Source organism: Notechis scutatus, chromosome 2 (assembly GCF_049901735.1).
Source record: "Notechis scutatus isolate UNSWTSFEM ecotype Mainland chromosome 2, rNotScu1.2, whole genome shotgun sequence".
Classification (NCBI taxonomy): Eukaryota; Metazoa; Chordata; class Lepidosauria; order Squamata; family Elapidae; genus Notechis; species Notechis scutatus.
The window spans coordinates 103,987,935-104,010,119 of record NC_142010.1 but is presented as its reverse complement, the minus strand read 5'-3'; the positions used below and the strand labels follow the sequence as shown (position 1 = coordinate 104,010,119).

Here is a 22,185-nt window from a genome sequence, read left to right as displayed (position 1 = left end):
AGATATAAACTATTTCAAGGTGCTAAGGAAAGAGGGGTTTAGGTTTACCAGATTTGAAATTGTATTTTGATGCTTATGGTTAGATCTGGATAAAAAAGTGGGTGAACATGCAGAATAAGAGGGTACTTGATCTAGAACAAGGGTGTCAAACTCAAGGCCCATGGGCCAGATGCATCACGCACTGGCCATGGCCACTCCTGGTTTAGTGAAGGGGGGGGAGTTGCTATACATCACACGACATGTTGTCACAAGTTTCACACCTCTGATCTAGAAGATCATGAATTAAGATTTGGATGGCATGGTTATTTATGACAAGGTCAAAGTAAATGTTGATTTTAATAATCACTTTGTTAGATGTGCCACTCTAAGAGTTTGGAATAAATATAAAACAAGGTTTTCTATGAAAATGCTTCTTTAGCTGTCCCCCCCCTCCCCCGGGAGCTTTTTTTTAGAAAAGAAATGGTGGTGAAGCCAGACTGGTGGACTTATGGTCAGATTAAAAGAGTTGGAAGGTACCTTGTAGGTCATCTAGTCTAACCAGCCACCCAAGCAGGAGACCCTACACTATTTCTGACAAATGGCAGTCCAATCTCTTCTTGAAAGCCTCCAGTGATGAAGCTCCCACAACTTCCGTAGACAAGCTGTTCCTTTGGTTGATTGTTCTCACTGTCAGAAAATGTCTCCTTATTTCTAAGTTGAATCTCTCCTTGATCAGTTTCCATATATCCTTGTCTGGCTAGTGATGTGGGAGTTGTCGAAAAGCAAACATAGAATATGGAGAATACATAATTTTATACTAGTTCATATTAGATGAACTAGTTTCATGTTAGATGCATATCAGGGAATACTCATATTTATGCAGAAATTTTGTGTGTGTGTGTGTGCATGCGCACACACACAGATATATACATATACATACATACCTTCTCTGATTTGATAAGGAAACAGTCAATAAAGTCACGTGGCTCCTGAATATCCAGTGTTTTCTGGTGAAGTACCACTTTTTCATGGATAAAGTCACAAAGTTTTTCAATATCAGCAAAAGTCTTTGTGTGTTGCCCAGGCAAATATTCCATTATTCTTGGAAAACTATTGTACACCTGTAGCAAAGTTCAGGTTAAATAGCATATATTTTTAGACTATTATGGTGGCATCTTAATGGTCCAAACATTCAGAGATTATTTTTTACAGTGAAATTGCTAATTATCAAGGCTCACATAGGTGCCAAGGTCTAGAAGGCAAGAACTGGATTTCACAAAAATATCTATAATGATACTTTAAAAAAATACAGAGAATATGGGAAACTGTCATAGGAATTTATATTTACAATAAGTTAATTAAAGCAAAGTCTCATTGAAAAAGTTTTCCCCATATCTCTCCTCAGTTGAGCCAAGTTCCATTTGCAAGATAATCTTTCAGTTGATTTACCCACTATTTTCCTACCGTACCCACAACCAGGGATGAGATTCTATCAGTTCGCACCTATTCGCTAGAACCGGGTGTTAACATTCTTTTTTTTATAAATAAACTTTATTAATTTTACAATTAAAACAAACCAACAACATATACACAAATAAAAGAAAAGAAAAGAAGGAGAAGAAAATAGAAAGAAAAAATAGAAAGCAATTAAAAACATTCTCATCTTCAACAGTTTGTAGCATCTCTTTTTTTTTATAACCCTTAATTTATGCCATATACACACACCTAATCTTTACATATATCTGTATATCACTGCTATGAGTTTATCCTGTCCTCTTTTGCCTTATAGTGTAAAATCTATCTTTGGTCTATCCATTTGTACAAGCAATTCCAGCTATTGTAGTATATTGAGGTGTCTTTATTTTTTAGTGCCAAAGTTAGTTTATCCATTTCTGCACAACTTGAAATTTTTTGAATGATCATCTCCTCTGATGGAACATGAGGTTGCTTCCAACATTGTGCAAAAGCCAATCTGGCCGCTGTCAAAATGTGTATTATTATATATTTCACTTTTTTTTATATTTGTTTATCAAAGATCCCTAACAGAAAGGACTCTGGTTTGAATTCGATCTGTTCTCTTGTCATGTCTTCTAGCCAATTTCTAATTTTCTGCCAATATTTTTGAGCTTCTGTACAGGACCACCACATATGGAAAAAAGTTCCCTCTTTTTTTTTTGCACTTCCAGCAATTCGGACTCATATTGAGGTGCATCTTCGCTAATCTCAAAGGAGGAAGGTGCCATCTATAAAACATTTTATAGGCATTTTCTTTGTATGCTACCGATTTTGTAATCTTATTGTTTCTACCCCAGACCTTTTCCCATTCTGTTATGGTGATGCTACGTCCTATATTCTTACTCCAGGCTATCATGTTCCCTTTTACAATTTCTTCTTCTAATTCTACTTCTAATAAGTAATTATTATTATTTTTTTGCCTGATCCTAATAAAATTTTATGTAGTTGCTGGAGTTTATTGTTAATTCCAAATTCTTTCTTGTCCTATTTATACCTACTTTGAATTTGAAGATATGCCCACTGATCAATTTTTAGTCCCCGCTCTTGAAGTTCTTGCCATGATTTCAAATTTCCTTGTGTATCCAATAGATCCTTATATTTAATCATTTTAGTGATATCCAGATTATTTGGGTGAATCATCGCCTCCATTGTTGAAATCCAAATTGGTATTTTTAAATAGTGTTTTTTCTGTATTTTCTTCCAATTAGTTAATAATGAGTCTCTGAATAGGTGTCTGTGAAAATATTTCTGGCTAGTTTTCCCTACATCCCATAAAAAAGCATGCCACCCCCTTTGCAAGTCATGGCCTTCTAAGAATAATATTTTCATATTGGTTAAATTCACCCATTCCTTCAACCATACTAAAGAGGCTGCACTATAATACAACTCCCAATTTGGAAGTGCCAGCCCTCCCCTGCTCTTCATATCCTGCATTGCCTTTAAATTTATTCTAGGTTTTTTCCCTTGCCAGATAAATTTTACAGTTATTTTATTAAGTTCTTCAAAAAAAAATTGTGTACTTTGATTGGGATCGTCTGAAATATATATAGGAATTTTGGAAGAATATTCATTTTAATGGCAGCAATCCTGCCTAATAATGAAAGTTGCAGCTTGCCCCATGTTTCTAAATCCTTCTTTACCTGTTGCATCAATTTATCATAATTATTTTCCTTGAGTGTCTTACAATGTGCTGTCAACCATATTCCTAAGTATTTAACTTTCTTTGTCACTTATATATCCATAACTATAGAATAACATATATTCTAACTCTATTTTCTGTTTTTCTGTTAAATTTTTAGTCATTAATTTAGTTTTCTTCCTATTAATTTTGAGTCCTGCTACTGCTCCAAATTGTTCTAATTCATTCATCAATTTTTGTCCTCTTTCTATTGTTTCCTCAATGAAAAAAATCATATCATCCGTGAACGCTTGCAACTTATATTCTTCTTTCTTAACCTTTAATCCTTTTATATCTGGGTTCTGTCTAATTCGCATTAATAATGTTTCTAAAGATAATATGAAGAGCAGGGGTGAGAGTGGGCAGCCCTGTCTGACTCCTTTTTCTATTTTTATTGGGCGGGTATATTCCCCCTTTATTATAATATTAGCCTCTTGTGTATCATAAATGGTTGTTATAATATTTTCAAATTTGTATACTTATTACATTCTTGGCAGGACTAGACTTCCTGTCTCAGGAACTTCTCTGGAGTTGTTTTCCCCTCCTTTGCTGGTACTTTGCTTGTGTGGAGTGACCATTCAAAGTTACAGTGGCACTGAAAAAAGTGACTTATGACCATTTCCCACACTTACAACTGTTGCAGCATCCCCACAGTCATGAGAGGCCAGGCGAGGAGATGTGTGCCTTGATGTGAGTGATATTGAGTTGGCCATGCCCATCCAATAACATGACCACCAAGCCACGCCCACCCAGTCTCATGACCACCAAGCCACACCCACAGAACCAGTTGTTAAAAAAATTGAATCCCACCCCTGCCCACAACCTCTCACATTAATGGATAATAGTGTAATTGCTCATAATCTTTGAAATGGAGAAGAGAGTTTATGATTATTAGCACAAAGGTAACAGCTGGAAAAAAATTGAGGGGAGAGAGAGAGAGAAAGGTCAACAATTTAACAAAATAATTACTGTAGCCAACGTTATTTGGTATGTACATGCCATGCACTTTTTAAAAATGTATAATATACATTCTTTTTTGTTTGTATGGAATACTGCTATGTATCACAAATGTATGGAGAGAATAACAGTGAAACATTAGGAGGCATTCATGCTTAGACTTTCCTGGCAAATTAAGAAATGAGTAAGTACTAGAAAAAAGCAGAAAAGGAGTTATGGCTGTAATGGTCAGGGAAGAAAATGCTCCATAGGAAATAAAACCAGCTATGAGAGATAAACTTGGAATCAACTGAAATTTGGGTGCCTCAGTCTCTCTGGATGTCTAGATTTAGCTTTTCCAGATCTGCAGTTCATCACATCTAGTTTTCACATTTTTTACTTCAGCACTTGCCTTCCTGCTAGTAAAAATTCGGCTTCAAGATAGGAGGTGCAAAATACGATGAGTAACATACCATTCCTGTGAAGTTATTGCAGAGATTTAAAAGAGATTCCATAGTTTTTTGGTTCTCTATGAACGTTTGATCTCGGTAATCAAATCGGTTGCCGAAGACAACTGTGCTGATTACATTAGAAACAGCACTTGTACATTTTCTTTTTGGTTCAAAGGGCTGCCCTGCAAGAAAAGTTATAAATATTTATGAGCGGGATCAGAAAACACGGAGCTTTCTTTCCACAGATCTCATTACAAACCTAGAATAAAAAAAATTCAGGTCATCTAAATCCTCCATGATCTATCTAGAATGACACAGTCCAAATGGGTAAATACCCTGGCATCCATTAAATATATGTTTAACTATATGAAAATTTATATAATCCTAAATCTCTTGTATCTGTAACTTCAGCTGAATGAAGCCCATTTAAAGTATTTCACTTTCAACCAAGATACCTTAAATGGGCTAACCTAGGATGTCAGGACCCATTACTCCTGTGGCAATAAAATTTAGGAAATGTCTTGCCATTTCAGCAATGCTGTGCTGCTGCTGCTGCCTCTGTGTTGCTGCAGTCCCATGATCCTCATTTACAGCATTTCCTGACACTTTCCCACAGGTCCATGGGGAAGCCTGGAAAGTTTGTGGGGAGAAAGTCAATGGGGATCATGTGATCATGGCTGATGGCGGGAGTGCAGCATTGGGTATGGGCTTCTTCCTTCCTGGGAAGCTTGTAGGGAAGGTCACAAGTTGCTGGGGTAAGTCTCCCACACCTACACGATCTCTGCCAAAGGATGACCCAACTTATCCATGCTTAAAAATCTGTAATTACCCCCATTAAATGACTTCCTAGCATTTCTGATCTCTCAGTTGCTGCAGCCATAGTAAAATTTCACTACTTCTTGGTAATTTTATGAAGCCAAGAGATGACAGTGGGTAGAAAAGTATGGGAAACAGCTTGAAAGTTTTATATACTTCCCATCTGTATTTTTGTCTGTGCTCCTGAACACCATTGTGAAAACAACATTGTCGCTGCCTATTTTTTTCTTTATTTTGTGCACTTAAATGTAGAAGTGTGGTGGTGCAGCGGTTAGAACGCAGTACTGCAGGATACTTCTGCTGACTGCCGGCTGCTAGCAGTTCAGCAGTTTGAGTCTCACCAGGCTCAAGGTTGACTCAGCCTTCCAACCTTCCGAGGTGGGTAAAATGAGGACCCAGATTGTTGGGGGCAATACGCTGACACTGTAAACCACTTAGAGAGGGCTGTAAAGCACTGTGAAGCAGTATATAAATCTAAGTGCTATTGCTATTGCTACTTGAGTTTCAACTCAAGATCTAATTTTCCTGTAACCTTGCATAATACAAAACTCCCTCTCAGCTTCTTTTTACAAATGAAATTATTATGCTGCAGGAGAACTGCTTTAGGCTTCTTTGGAGAACCTTGAATGCTGCCCACTTCCTCCACTAGACAAAGGGCTTCCTCCTGCACTCTTTCGGACATCTGTTTCTTCCCCATCCCAAAATTTCTCAAGGTAGATAGCATAAATTGTCTCCTCTCCTTCCAGTTTCTCTCATCGGCAGTGGCCAGATCTAAAACCAAAGACATGGGGGGAAGCATGATTGTCACTTTTCAGCTTTTGAGAAATAGCCTGTTTCAATATAAACAATGGTTATAAGCACTTTCCTCCTTCAGATCTTTGTCTGTCCGCTAGCTGTCATAGGTCACTGCATTGCAATAAATTATAGATCACAAAATCTTCTCTTCCTACTCTCAAGAAAGCACAACTGGCAGCTTGAAATACTAATTAGCCAATGCAGTTTCCATTTATTTATTTATTCATTCATTTTCAATTTATGTCAATTTATCTCAAAAATTTATTCTGGGCAATATTAAAGATAAAGATAACACAACTGCAATGACAATTATAAAATTTAAAATATGTAGTAGCTGAGAAAAATACATTTTCTTAGTCATTATTATAACCAAGAGGTGAAAGCCTTTACACCAGTGGTGGGATTCAAATTTTTTTACTACCGGTTCTGTGGGCATGGCTTGGTTAGCGTGGCTTGGTGGGCATGGCAGCAGAAGGATACTGCAAAATCTCCATTCACACCCCACTCCAGGGGGAAGATTACCACAGCTTCTCTGAACTATTCAAAATTTCCGCTACTGGTTCTCCAGAACTGGCCAGAACCTGCTGAATACCACCTCTGCTTCATGTACTCAGGGCCCCAATTCTGACTTAATTTTCAACAATAGCCTACATGGCACATCAGCTAAAAAAGTCTTATTTGAAAAACTATTTCTGGCTCTCTCTCCAAAGAACCAAGTAGAAATAAGTGCTCTCTCCCTCCCTCCTTTCCCTCCTTCCCTCTCTCTCTCCAGATGATACAGCTTTATTCTCTCTCCTACAACTGTGACCAAATTAACATTTCTGCAAAATCATCTTTCAAAACTTTCTAGACCTTAACAGCATAACTTAAAATGCACACAGTAGCTTTCAACGAAAAAAGGAGAGCAAATAAGAAAGTGCAACAATACCAACTTTGATTATGGAATATTCGCTCAATGGTGGGCAGAGTATTACGTCCACCAAATTCTTCTGCACGATCTATCAAAGCCTCTTTTATCATCTTATATCCACAGAGCACAACCAAAGGTTTTGATCCAATCCAGATGGTAAAGATAGGACCATACTGTCCAATAAGCTAAGGTAGAATTAAATGAAAATCTAGTTAATTAGCTGATGACCCATGTTGGAGTTAAATTTTTCCTAAGTACGTTTGAAGTACATTTTAAATTATTGCAGAGAAATCTTCAAAATGTTCAAGGAAAGTTCCAAGAATTCTTAACATCCACAAATATGATTAGATTTCAGAACATTTTAGGTGTCTACTATTTTGTGGGATATGGCTAATAATATGAGGTTTATATAAAATGCAATTGCTTTTAAAATAATAACAGAAAAAGAAAAAAGAAAAAGAAACAAAGCATAACATTACATATACTATCAAAAAATACAAACAAGTGTTTTAAAACTAAGTGAAAAATACAGCATGTTTGACTTTTATGTTCAGCATTGAATTAAATATCATAGTTCACATAGAATTGCATCTGCAGTACATGATAAAACAGGTGTCCACTTCAAATCGAACCTGGCAGAAGCCATTTTTCTATTCCTCAGTTGCGACAAAGAATAGGGAGGGGGAAGGAGGATGAAATGCATTGCTAGACAAAACACATCTTGGTTCTCGTGTGAACCAAGATGGTAGATAGAGATGGAGAGGAGTGCCTGGAAAGTCCGCCAATGTGACCTGTGACTTTTGGGAGGAAGTTATTTCCTATTTTAATTATACTAAAACCATGGGAAACATTTAGAGTTGGTTTTGCATTTGATCGTGCCAATATGATGCATTCAATAAAAAAGTTATTTGAGGAAGTTCCTAGCCTCAGAGTTCTAGTTCGCTTGGGTTAGTTAGTCAGAACCTTGACATGAAGTTTGGTTGCATTTGTGACATACAAGACAAAAGTACCAAAATTCCCTAGAACTGTTTTTATCACGGTCAAGGAATTCTACAAGTAGCATAAGTATGATAATCTAATCTATTTCTTCAATTTATTATATAGATCTATATGAAATCTACAACTAGCCAACACTATAAAGGATACTAAACATCAATAATTATGGGTCCAACCACAATAAAAATAAAAGCTCAAGAGCATGAGTGAATGAAATGAAATATTCACACACATACACACTGTGTATTTGTGAGGAAGACCAAGACTAAGATGGATGTAATCCATCAGAGTTAAGATGGTCTGATCTTATAGAGTGGAAAATAAAAGTACAGACTTATGTTTAAATGAAATGGCAGCACCATTTGTTAGAAAGTGTTAATTGGTGCTCGATTAGACGATAGATATAGGAGATAGGAGACAGAGATAGAGATTATAGAGAAAGAGATGATAGAGACAGAGACAGGGAGATAGATAAGAGAGATACAGACAGACAATCATTAGTGACAAGGATGGCTCTTGGGAAAAATGAACCTGGAAGAAACGGAAAAAAGTGAAAGTAAAGCAATTGTTAAGAAGGTGTACATTTCTTATATAAAATCCTGAAAGAAAGCAAAAGCAAAAATACTTTGTTTCACTGTTTCTGGTATCATTAGCCTTCTTTCACTCTTCATGCTAGTAAGCTGAATTAAACTTTCCAAGTGACCAAACTTTGCCTGTGCTTTCTATTTTGACCAAACTCCAATCAACCTCAAAGAAAACTATTAGCTGTCCGTTGTCTTACAATTCATCACCTTTCAACTTCAGTAAGTATTATGCTTTGCTATTTTGTAGCTCCCATTATATTTAAAATCACTAAATGGCAGCAAAGAATTTCTGTATGTTTTTATTGCCATCATTAGTGATTATCCATAGTTTTACAAACTATATAAGGTAGTCTTAGTGTTTAGTTAGCTAGCACAGAAGGTGTGTTTGCATTTCAACAAACTGGGATCAAGCAGGATGGCTAGAGGAGGAAGAGATTTCATTAAGTTTGATGCTAATTCAAATGAAATAAATTTGAGGCCAGACATTTAATTTTCTAAAACTCTTATTATTACTAATTATACCTTTTACCAAATGTTATACTTTTGTCAGATTGCTACAAAACAATTCCATGCTAAAATACCTGCTGAAAAAAAAATATGAATGCTCAACACCTCCAACTACTAAAACTAGACAAAGGAAGTAATGTAGATAGACTTGGAAGTAATCATACCTTTTTATAGGATGCATTCAGAGGTAGTACATCTTGATGCAAGAGATTTCCCAGAAGAGGCCATGGAGTAGGTCCAGGGGGAAGCTGCCCTTTTTTCTTGTACATTTGGAAAGATGAGAAAAGGATAAAGAGTACACAGAGAAGAAGCAGAATTCCTGTCCATGTCAGCTCCATCCTTCTCTGAGTTCCTCTTGAAAAATCCAAGAAGCTGTTTAAATGAGACAAGGTTGAAAGGAGGCGGCCACCTGGACTCCCAATCATATCTAAAGTCCAGATTATCTCTAACCTTTCACATACCTCCTTGTTTACTTTCTGCTTCACTTATTCTTTCACCTCAAGGAAAGTTACTTATCAACATTTATAACTTCTACCTGTAGGCAGAAATAAGTTCTTGTTTCTGTATTTTGGGGAAGGAGGTATGGTTGAAAATTGAAACATTTGCCTTTTATGTAGGTGAAGAGTCTTTCAGGAAAAAAAATGGCAACCACCTATGCATATGAAATTTTTAACAAAGAATATGTAGTTAATTTGATTGTGCCATTTAGAATTAAAAGTTCTCTCACAAGTCAATTTATTTTTTTAAAATAAATTTTATTGATTTTACAATTAAAACAAACCGACAACACATACATAAATGAAAGAGAGAGAAAGAAGAAAGGGAGAAGAAAATAGAAAGAAAAAAATAGAAAACAATTAAAAACATTCTCATCTTCAACAGTTTGTAAGACCTCTTTTTTATCCTTATTTTATGCCATATACACACACCTAATCCTTACATATATCTGTGTATCACTACTATGGATTTATCCTATCCTCTTTTGCCTTTTAGTGTGAAGTCTATCTTTGGTCTATCCATTTGTACCAGCAGTTCCAGCTGTTGTAGTATATTGAAGTTATTTATTTTTTAATGCCAAAGTTAATTTGTCCATTTCTGCACAACTTGAAATTTTTTGAATGATCATCTCCTCTGATGGAACATGAGGTTGCTTCCAACATTGTGCAAAAGCCAATCTGGCCGCTGTCAAAATGTGTATTATTATATATTTCACTTTTTTTATATTTGTTTATCAAAGATCCCTAACAGAAAGGACTCTGGTTTGAATTCGATCTGTTCTCTTGTCATGTCTTCCAGCCAATTTCTAATTTTCTGCCAATATTTTTGAGCTTCTGTACAGGACCACCACATATGGAAAAAAGTTCCCTCTTTTTTTTTGCACTTCCAGCAATTCTGACTCATATTGGGGTGCATCTTCGCTAATCTCAAAGGAGGAAGGTGCCATCTATAAAACATTTTATAGGCATTTTCTTTGTATGCTACCGATTTTGTAATTTTATTATTTCTACCCCAGACCTTTTCCCATACTGTTATGGTGATGCTACATCCTATATTCCTACTCCAGGCTATCACGTTCCCTTTTACAATTTCTTCTTCTAATTCTACTTCTAATAAGTAATTATAAAATTTTGTTGTTGTTGTTTTTGCCTGATCCTAATAAAATTTTATGTAGTTGCTGGAGTTTATTGTTAATTCCAAATTCTTTCTTGTCCTATTTATACCTACTTTGAATTTGAAGATATGCCCACTGATCAATTTTTAGTCCCCGCTCTTGAAGTTCTTGCCATGATTTCAAATTTCCTTGTGTATCCAATAGATCCTTATATTTAATCATTTTAGTGATATCCAGATTATTTGGGTGAATCATCGCCTCCATTGTTGAAATCCAAATTGGTATTTTTAAATAGTGTTTTTTCTGTATTTTCTTCCAATTAGTTAATAATGAGTCTCTGAATAGGTGTCTGTGAAAATATTTCTGGCTAGTTTTCCCTACATCCCATAAAAAAGCATGCCACCCCCTTTGCAAGTCATGGCCTTCTAAGAATAATATTTTCTTATTGGTTAAATTCACCCATTCCTTCAACCATACTAAAGAGGCTGCACTATAATACAACTCCCAATTTGGAAGTGCCAGCCCTCCCCTGCTCTTCATATCCTGCATTGCCTTTAAATTTATTCTAGGTTTTTTCCCTTGCCAGATAAATTTTACAGTTATTTTATTAAGTTCTTCAAAAAAAAAAATTGTGTACTTTGATTGGGATCGTCTGAAATATATATAGGAATTTTGGAAGAATATTCATTTTAATAGCAGCAATCCTGCCTAATAATGAAAGTTGCAGCTTGCCCCATGTTTCTAAATCCTTCTTTACCTGTTGCATCAATTTATCATAATTATTTTCCTTAAGTGTCTTACAATGTGCTGTCAACCATATTCCTAAATATTTAACTTTCTTTATCACTTGTACTCCCATAACTTCTTCTAGTTCTATTTTCTGTTTTTCTGTTAAATTTTTAGTCATTAATTTTGTTTTCTTCCTGTTAATTTTAAGTCCTGCTGCTGCTCCAAATTGTTCTAATTCATTCATCAATTTTTGTCCTCTTTCTATTGGTTCCTCAATGAAAAAAATCATATCATCCGCAAACGCTTGCAACTTATATTCTTCTTTCTTAACCTTTAATCCTTTTATGTCTGGGTTCTGTCTAATTCACATTAGTAATGCTTCTAATGATAATATGAAGAGCAGGGGTGAGAGTGGGCAGCCCTGTCTGACTCCTTTTTCTATTTTTATTGGGCAGGTATATTCCCCCTTTATTATAATATTAGCCTGTTGTGTATCATAAATGGTTGTTATAATATTTTCAAATTTGGTGCCTAAATTCATATTATAAAAATTTTTGGATTAAAAAGTGCCAATTTAAATTATCGAAGGCCTTCTCTGCATCTAAAAACATAAGTGCAATTTGTTTTTCGGGGTGGGCTTCATAAAATTCTAAGACATCTAGTACTGTTCTTAAATTGTTCCTGATTTGTCTGGTTGGGAGAAATCCATTTTGATCTTCATATATATGCTCATTTAGCATTCTTTTTAGTCTACTTGCTATAATAGAAGTGAATATTTTGTAATCAGTATTTAACAGTGAAATCGGCCTATAATTATGTATACATCGGGGATCCGAATCCTCCTTCGGGATCAGCAAAATCAATGCCCCCCTCCATGAGTCCGGCATCCTGGCTGCCAATAAGACGTCATTAAAAACTTCCACCATAAGAGGTCCTATTTGTTCCGCTATTGCCTTGTACAGCTTCCCTGGAATCCCATTTGGTCCCGGGGATTTATTGTTTTTCTGGTTCTCTATTGCTGATTTCAATTCAAACCAAGTAATGTCTTTGTTTAATAATTCTTCCATTTCTTCCCCAATTGCTTTATCCTTCACTTCATCTAAATAGTTTCTTATTCTATCTTTGTTAACTTCTTCCTTTTTATATAACTCTTCAAAATACTTATGGGCAATTTCTTTTTTCTGTTCTATTTCCTGTTGTATATCCCCCTTTCCATCTATTAGCTGGTATATCAATCTCTTTTCTTTCCTTTTTTTTAGTCTATATGATAGCCATCTCCCTGGCTTATTAGCATGCTCAAAATAAGTTTGTCTAGTTGTATTCAAATTTATAATCATTCTCTCTTGTTCAATTAAATTCAGTTTATGTTTAGTTATTATTATCTGATTTTGCAATTTTGAATCCTTTGGGGTACTCTGTAATTGAGTTTCTAATTCCTTAATTTTTTGTTGTAATTTGTTTTGCTGGGCGTATTTTTCCTTATTCCTCTTGGCATTATAAGAGATTGTTATACCTCTTATTACTGCCTTCATTGAATCCCACATGTTTTGTTTCGTAGTTGCTCCATTATCATTTTCCTTTAAGAAATAATTTAATTCCTCCTTGAGTTTGTTGGTGTATTCTTTTTCTCTTATTAACTGAGTATTTAACGTCCATCTTTTCTTGGGTTTTTCCCTACCCTTCCATATTATCTGAATTGGATTGTGATCTGCTCATTCATTTGGTAAAATTTCAATCCCTTTTATCTCATTTGCTATTTCCCCATTCATCCATGTCATATCAATTCGTGTCCATATTTGATGAGGATTTTAATAGAATGTAAATTGTTTTTTCTCAGGATGTAATCTTCTCCATATATCAATCAAATTTAACTCCTTCATCATTTCCATACATATCTTGGGAAGCTCTCTTTTCCCCCCTTTGTTCTTCCCCCCATTACTGCAGTCTTTTTGATAATCAGCAATAGAATTAAAGTCTCCTATGATACAAATATTTCTTTTCCCCAATCCTACTATTTTTCCATAAAGATGCTTAAAAAACTCTTTTTGATCTCCGTTCGGGGCATAGATTACCACTAAGAGAATTGGGATGGAATTAATCCAGATCTGCAAAACCAGAGTTCTTCCCTCAGAATCCGACCATATTAAATCTGCTTTCAAATCCTCTAACGTATACTTCAATCCTTTCTTTTTCCCCATGTCTGCTGGTGCAGTAAATAGCTTCCCTAATTTCGGACATTCTAGGTATTTTTCATCTGTTTTCTTTATATGAGTTTCTTGTAGGCATATTATATCAGCATTTTGTTTGATTAGTTTAGCTATTATGCTTTTCCTTTTTTATCGTCGAGTTTAAACCATTTATATTAATTGATAGTAGTTTCTTTTCTTCTTCCATTTAATTAATTCTGTTTCGCTTTTTGTCTTGTAATGGCTCCAGTCTTTCCTTGTGCCTGAAGATGTGTCCTACTTTCTTCTCTCTCCTGATGTAGATGAGTATTTCCTTGATTTCCTAAAGTTCCATCTCTGTTCTTATGATAGCCTTGATCTTCCTGGGAGTTTGTTTCCAGTTCCTCCTTACTGCTCTGGTCTTCCAGACCTACCAATCGCTCATAAAATTCCTGGGCCTTTTCCATGGAGTCTATTTTAATTTTCCTTTTGTTCCAAAAAACTAACATCTCCTCTGGGATTAGCCATTTAAATACGATTCTTTTCTGATTTAGGTAAGCTGCTAAGAACTTGTAGTCTCGTCTTTGTTCTCTTACTCTTCTTGGTATTTGTTTGAGAATCAAGACTTCTTTACCTTTATACGTAATTGTTTCATTTCTTGAGATCCTATATATGATATCCCGGACACTCCTTCTCACAAATCGTATATGGACTTCTCTTGGGCATTTGTGGCATCTCGCATAATTAGTGCTAATCCTGTAAACTTCATCAAACTCCCTTAAGATGTCATCTTTATCCTTTTCCAATAGTCCAGCCAGTATTCCCGCCATTAGTTGTTCCAGGTCTTCTTCTTTGGATTCCACTACATTTTGGAATCTCAAGTATGTAGCAGCCTTGTCCATCTCTAGGTAGACCAGTGAGTCCTCCATTTCTTTACTCACATTCTTTAATTCTTCATCTATCCTTTCTAATTTCCTTTCGGTTCGTTCAGTCCTTTTCTCTACCTCTTTTATTGTTGCTTCAAGTCAATTTAAACTCCATTATGGCTGAGAGAAAAGGGACGCAGTGATTCAATGACTAAGACGCTGAGCTTGTCGATCAGAAAGGTCAACAGTTTGGTGGTTTGAATCGCTAGCACCACGTAACGGAGTGAGCTCCCATTACTTGTCCCAGCTTCTGCCAACCTAGTAGTTCAAAAGCATGTAAAAATGCAAGTAGGGACCATTTTGGTGGGAAGGTAACAGCATTGCGTGCGTCTTCAGCATTTAGTCATGCTGGCCACATGACCACAGAAACATATTCGGACAGCGCTGGCTCTTTGGATTTGTAACAGAGGTGAGAACCGCCCCCTAGAGCTGGAAATGACTAGCACATATGTGTGAGGGGAACCTTTACCTTTACCTATGACTGAGAGGGGAAATGCCTATGGGAATGGTAGTGAGTAATTCAAACATCTCTGATAAAACAAGTGGCAATACCAGTATTTAGATTCATAGGCTCTGTAATATTGAATTATACACACAAATGGGGGTGGGGGACATGGGCCACATAGTTTTAGTATTTCTCTAGAACTAGTTTTAGTATTTCTAAGCCTTAAAACCTAATTACATGAATAGGGCAGTGAGTCACTTGTGAATGTGTGACTAGTCCTGCTCAAGGTTACCCAAGTTCTCCTTCCAAGGAGTTTCAACAAAATCTACTTCTTTGTCTTTTTATTTAAGTGTAACTGTAATCTTGGAATGGTCCAAATAAATGTTAAATATAATGAAAATTCCTTCACATTACAGTTCATTCTAAACAATCCATCTTCTTTGAGGAGTACCGTATTGTTTCTAGAAAATCCTCAAGGAACAAACCCTCTGGTAACAGCCTCCTCACTACCAGGGGAAGGATAAACAGGAAAGCTGGGTCAATAAATGAGAAAGCAGCAGCCATCCAGGACTACACCCTTTGGAGGAGCCCAGTCACCTCTATCTCATTCACATTCACTGATTGGGAATTGCCCAGGTTTGAATGTTTGCTTTTGCAACCAAGGAACCCAATAGAGATAACCAATTTTGGCACATTAGCACAATCTTTAAATACCTTTGAAGGACACCAATAGCACAATTAAAACAGGGCTGCTTTTATACAATGCTTTGAAACATCAAATGGTTTCACAATAATAGCAGAACTTTCGAGGAATTCTCGAACTATTCTGTTCCTGTGTTATTGAAATTGGTGAGCAAAAAAAATTCAGCACAACATTTGCTCTGCAGCATCACAAGAGATTCTGAATCAATGAGGTAAAGTTCTCATCATTTATTATTTTCAATCTTTCCATTTTTATGTGAACATTTCCAGAAAGAATAAGATAAAAATCAGAATAAAGAGATTTCAGCATTTCTAGGCTGCTATTATTATGGCTCTTTAGCAAGTATCGCCTTTCATTTTGGGTTGGGGTTTTAAGCAGGAGGATTTGATAAAGTCAAGACCTGCTCCTCTTCCTACAACCTTGATGCAGTATTCCAACATTTTGAGCCCATTCAGATTTTACACATGCTTGCAACTGGGCAGGTGTTGGAAATGATCCAGGACAGGTTTTGCAAGCGGTAGCAGGTGGCAGATTAGAAAATTCAAGTGGGAACTAAGTTACAACAGCAGTAGTAACAACAACAATAGCAGCAGCAATAACAAAAATAGGGATTCATTTGTTTTAAACCAATCAATATTTTGGACTTATATCAACAGCATCAACATCAGCCATTTTGGGTTACCTTGGGCTATGTTGCCCAAGTAAGGGTGGTAAACTATTAACAAGCCAGAACTACCCCACAGTAAAAACTCCCTGGTAAGAGAAAAGGAACGGGAAAATATTGATAGAAAGCTTCCAGTCAGAGAGAACAGCAACCAACTCACCTCGCAAAGGAATTGTGATAAAGCCTCTCTGCAATATTTACTCTGGAGAACACCCTTTGGAGAGTAGCAGAACTTAAGTTCTGAGCAAGCGTGTCTTGAACTTGTCACTTGGAGACAAAATTCTTGCTCAAGGATACCCTTGAAAGGATAATATGATTATTTTAACCAATAGACATCAATCAGAACCAAATCTCGGTTTTAACCTGAGCAGCTCCTGCTTTACTATGCAAATTAGGTTTTCTAATCCACAGATGACAGACAGCCAATATGTATAATCCAGAGATGGAACATCTCACCAAATAGGGTGGGTACAAAGTATACTGGAACCTAATTTTACTACTAGTGTACAATAAGTATAAAATTATATTGAAGCTTTGCATATAGCTTCAGCATGTTTACTGAACATTTCTGTGACAAATCCAGGATGTATTTCAAATACTTTCACCAAAACACAACAACAACAACAAAACTTTAGGGACTAATTAATTAGTTTTTTATTTATTTTTTTCAGCTTACTGGAAAGCATGGGTTTATATTTAACATCCGAGTTAGATCAATACTACTGGGTAGTTCTTAGCATGGTGTGGCTTCCATCCTTCCTTCCATCCTTGGGACCTGAGAAAAAGGAAGGATTGGGCAGTACCTTACAAGTGGCTCAGCATAACCGATGGAAAGGAAGGCAAGGTGACTGAAAAGAACTAGGAATGAAGAGTATCTTTTAAAAACATTTTTGATACAAAAATTCTTTGCCTTTTACTCATTATTTATTTAAATTTATTATAGCTACCCATTCTTGTTGATGGGGGGGGGGGCTTACAAACAATAAAAACAATTAAAAGCATACCACCCCATAGGCAGCCTAGACCAAAATAATCAAACCATAACAAATCACACCAAACTAGAAACCGCACAAACACAACACTCCCCATTCGGAGACCAAAGTTTCAGAGGATGTTATACATATTTCCATGGGGGGAGTGGGGAGGTATAAAATGCCAGCTTCCCAGGTCCCATAAAATGACAATATTTAATAGAAGGGACCTGGAGCATGCTCATTCTTCCAGAATGCACTTGCCAGGCAGAAACAGGCTGTAAATATTTAACAATTTGGTATAACATTGTGTCATACCTCCAGCCAGCCAATGAACACCCAGGAGATTAGTAGGACCTTTTACCATGTTTGTCAAATTTGCAGGCATTCCAGAGCTGCTTTGTCTGCTAGGATTGCAACGCCTTTGTTAATGGGATGCTATCAGATTTCAGCAGCAGTTGAAAATGTTCTTAACTTGGAACAGAGACCAAAAGCAGAATCGTTAAGGGCAGCAAATCTGAGATGTGCTTTCAACTCAGCCAGCCAAGCATAATAGCAAATATTCTGGAGCATATCCACAAATTCTTGCTCTCCTTTACAAACCACGTGCCCTGGAAACACTTCTTTAAAAAAATTAAGAAGGAGGGATTTCGCTTAACAGTGATTGCTGACAGAATGTTGCCCTTTCAGTTCTAGGATTGGAGGGAATTATGGAAGTTTGCTGCTGCCTCCTGCTGGACCTCTCTGTATTATTATAGAGTCAATGTTTTGCATCTTTTTGAGGAGAGAGGAAATTTCCTAATTTTTATTATTGCCACCAATTCTCTCTCCTGTCAAAAAAAATCATAATTTTAATGCAATCAGAACACATTCTGTCTTGCATAAAAGTAGTATTAGAAATATGCTTCCGTTTTATGCACAATGAATGCAAGTTTAGAATACATCATTCTTCATTCTTTGCACTTGAACACATAGATCCCCCTTGAAGCTCTTCCAGCAAACCTCATCTTAAATTTTCTAGTCAGGTTCATAATCCCTATAAATTTTTTCCCCATATTACATTTTCCTGCTTATATAAGCAGCCCCTTGCTTCACCTGTCTCCCTGCCTCTGGGTTCATGCAATCCATTACTTTCTCCTTAGCAACACACACACACGCACACACTCATTTAATATTACAACCTACAACTATAGTTGCCCCTCTTGGCAAAAGCTCATGACTACATGAACAGATGGATAAAATTTATTTTTCTTCTATGTGGAACAGAAGATTGCAGGGGCTATGACAACAATATTATGAACACGACACTCTCTGTGTATTCCTGTTGAGTGTCTGGAGAGAACACGGAAAGGCTTACAGTGACAACAATCTGTTCCCAGTATTTCAAAGCTGACAGTGTAGTCCAGATCAATATTTTGGAAGACAGGTTAGCCAAAGAGAGATGATGTGGAAACAGACACAGGTATTCATCATTGCTAGATAAACCACAAAAAACAAGAATTTTAGCTACCTAGTTTAGAGGAGATGGTTGAGGTTTGACATACCCAAAGTCAAGAGAGTAGGCGGCATGGACAGCAATCTAATTATCATCTTCATTTTAGTATAACATGCTAACAAGGCCTTCTTGGTACTTCCTCATTCTTCTATACCCATAGCAACAGAGTGTATGCCAGCCCGATAGAAATTTCTTGTCATACAATCCTTGCCCTTTCTTTTCAAATATTAGATACGGGAAGCAGACTTGAAGCAAAGATTATAGTCCATCCACAGGGGCATTATATCCCTGCTTTATTCATCCCTTCCCAGTCCTGTTTCCTTCTCTAATCTTCAGCTCTAACCTTCAACATAGTTATAGCCATAATAAACAGTATAGAGTTACTGAGTAACTGTGCAAATGTTGAAAGTAAACAGAGAGAAAACAAAGTTCAGTTTGTTGACCTGCTTAAATTATTCTTTAATTAATGGGTTACCCCGTTCCATGAAATAGTTAATACTGTACTTATTTGTAGTGAATATTTGCCTGCTAATCAGTCACTATGTTGTCACTTTAAACCTAAGCGGCTAAACTGATTCCAACATTAAGAGTGTGAAAATTCAAGAGGGTGGGGAATTATAGCTCAAAACATGCCAAATTTGAAGAATTTCACAAGGGTTTCTTTCTCTTGACTGCTTGTATTATTTTACGAGGGCTATCCACAAAATAGATTACATTTTGCGATAGAAAAAAAACGAAGTGTAGGGAAAAAAAATTATTATATACACTTGAAAGTGACACTTAAATACTACTTTTCAACATATTCACCGAACAAATTGAGGCACTTATCATAGCGGTGAACAAGCTTTGTAATTCCATTGTCATAAAATTCAGCCGCCTGAGATTTGAGCCAGTCAGTCACGCCCGCCCGCACAATTTTGAGCTTAACTTTCCTCTACGCATGTTCTGATTTGCTTTTCTTAGTTTTGCAATGTTTCATAATACCTCACAGAGTTTATTGTTGCACCATGTTCCAGAAAATCGATAAGAAGCACACCTTGCCTATCCCAAAAAACAGTCGCCATAATCTTCCTTGCAGAGAACGTTTGCAAACATTTTCTTGGTTTTTTGGGAGAATTTGTGTGCCCCCACTCCATAGACTGCAATTTGGTCTCGCTGTTCACATGTTTGACCCAAGTTTTGTCTCCAGTTACGATTCGATCAAGAAATGAATCTCCATCTTTGTCGTAACAGTACAGAAATGTCAATCATGCGGCTATACGCTGACTCTTGTGGTTTTCTGTCAGGATTTTTGGCACCCATCTTGCACAAAATTTGTGGTAGCCTAGCTTTTGTGTAACAATTTCATGCAACAAACTGCGTGAAATTTGTGGAAAACTAAGTGAAAGTTCTGTTACTGTGAAACGGCAGTTTTCACGAATCTTGTCATCGACTTTTGTGACCAGTTCATCAGTCACAATGCTCGGACGTCCACTCCGCTGTTCATCATGAACGTTAGTTCGTCCATTTTTAAACTTAATGCATCATTGGCGCACTCCACCTTCAGTGATGATGTTGTCCCCGTACACGTCACACAGTTGCCGAAAAATTTCAATCGGTTTATGGTTTTTTGCCAACAAAAACCTTATCACTGATCACACTTCACAACTCGCGGGATTTTCAATTGCAGCACACATTTCAAACGTTTGCTGTGAAATAACAGGCAACGATACGAACCTCCCACTAGCACGACTAGACGCAGACTGAGCGGCGGACGCACAGACCAAAGATGGCCATGCTAGCTCCACCCCTTCTTGCTACAGACGAAAACATAATCTATTTTGTGGATAGCCCTCGTACTTTAAAGAAATAGATGGGTGATGGACTGGCAGACAGATAGAAAGCTGCTATTCTGAAGAGTAAAGCATTCAAAAATAACATTTGTTTACTTTATTCACTTTCCTGTTGAGAGTTCTTAGCCTTTGTCCCAGCCAGTGTGAGTAGTGTTGAAGCATGCTGTTAATTGTTCTTGTTGTTTAGTGTATTTATATTCTATCTCTAGCCTAAAGTAGCTTTGTGAGAAGGACTGGCTCCCCTGATTGTATTCTTACTATAGACATTCTTGGATGGGGAGAGAGTGACTGCCCAAAGACATCCCATTCAGTGAGTTCTGTGGTTGAATTGGATTTGAACCTGAGGCTTCCTGGTCCAAGCCTAAAATATTCACCCTACAACTTACTGGTAGTCTACAATACCTAGAAGACCACAAGTGTCAGAAGGAAGGGAGGGAGGGAGGGAGGGAGGGAGGGAGGGAGGGAGGGAGGGAGGAAGGAAGGAAGGAAGGAAGGAAGGAAGGAAGGAAGGAAGGAAGGAAGGAAGGAAGGAAGGAAGGAAGGAAGGAAGGTCAATAATCTAAAAGGGGATATAAAGGATTGGCAGTATGGTTTCTTCAGTCTGCACTGTAAATGAAAAACATCTGAGCCTTCCTAGTTTGAAGAAAGAGTGTGGCTTCCTAGAATTAAAAAGCAAAATACAGAAAATGACCGAAAGATGCATTTTCAAGAGGCAATTGGACTTTCTAATTTTTCTTTGAAGACATTTTGCTTCTCATCCAAGAAGCTTCTTCAACTCAAAGAAAAAGCAGAAAGGTCAGGTGCCCCTTGAAAAAAACACCTTTGGGACAACCATGAGCTAGATAACCAAACTCCAAACATACAGAAAATGACTTTTTGCTGTTTTCTTCTGCCACCTACTGGTTCATGGTAGAAGAAAAATTGAGCTGCATACCATAAGAGCTATTATATACCATATGTTTGAGGGACTGAGTTATATCAAAAAAACTGTTTGGGGAAAAATAAACTAAGCAACAGAAAAAAACCCAGAAATGCATGAAAAATGAGAAGAGAAGAGAAAAAAGAGACTAGATAAAGAGAAAAAATAATATTAGATCTCAATAACTGCAGAGTACGCAAGGGAGGCAAGGGATGAAATATAAAGGTAAAAAGTTTCCAGTCTCATGAAATATATGTGACAATTAAGCAAATGCTGAGACTCACAGTACATTCTCACCTCAGAATGTATATTCAAAGATTCAATCTCAGAATGTGCATGATGGAATCATTTTGGGTTGTTGCAGGTGCCATGGGACTTGGAGGGGAACACAAGCTGAAAACTTAACCACAGCATTCACTGGGTAACTATAAGCACATCATGCTCTCTCAATCCATTTTATTTCAAAGGATTGTTACTGTGGAAATATTAGATAAATCCTTATGTGCCATCACCTTGAACTCCCCAAATTCCTTAAACCCATGGACAGTCATCCTTG

The 22,185-nt window shown here is 36.8% G+C and overlaps 1 protein-coding gene across 9 annotated transcripts in view; it reads right to left on the bottom strand.

Moving 5' to 3' along the window:
• LOC113429989 (cytochrome P450 2C14-like) overlaps positions 1-22,185 on the bottom strand; it is a 31,670-nt gene that overhangs the window by 3,683 nt on the left and 5,802 nt on the right. For 2 of the 9 annotated variants that reach the window (XM_087955662.1, XM_087955661.1), the window contains exons 3-7: positions 9,333-9,540; positions 7,104-7,266; positions 5,998-6,147; positions 4,582-4,742; positions 924-1,100 (exon numbers count right to left, since the gene is read on the bottom strand). In XM_087955662.1, coding sequence (XP_087811788.1) covers positions 924-1,100; positions 4,582-4,742; positions 5,998-6,147; positions 7,104-7,266; positions 9,333-9,506 — 825 coding nt within the window. In that variant the 5' untranslated portion in view covers positions 9,507-9,540. Of the gene's footprint in view, positions 1-923; positions 1,101-4,581; positions 4,743-5,997; positions 6,148-7,103; positions 7,267-9,332; positions 9,848-16,572; positions 16,645-17,701; positions 17,915-18,893; positions 19,223-22,185 lie in introns of those variants that run through there. The other 7 variants (XM_087955658.1, XM_087955659.1, XM_087955660.1 and 4 more) reach the window with 6 other exon arrangements.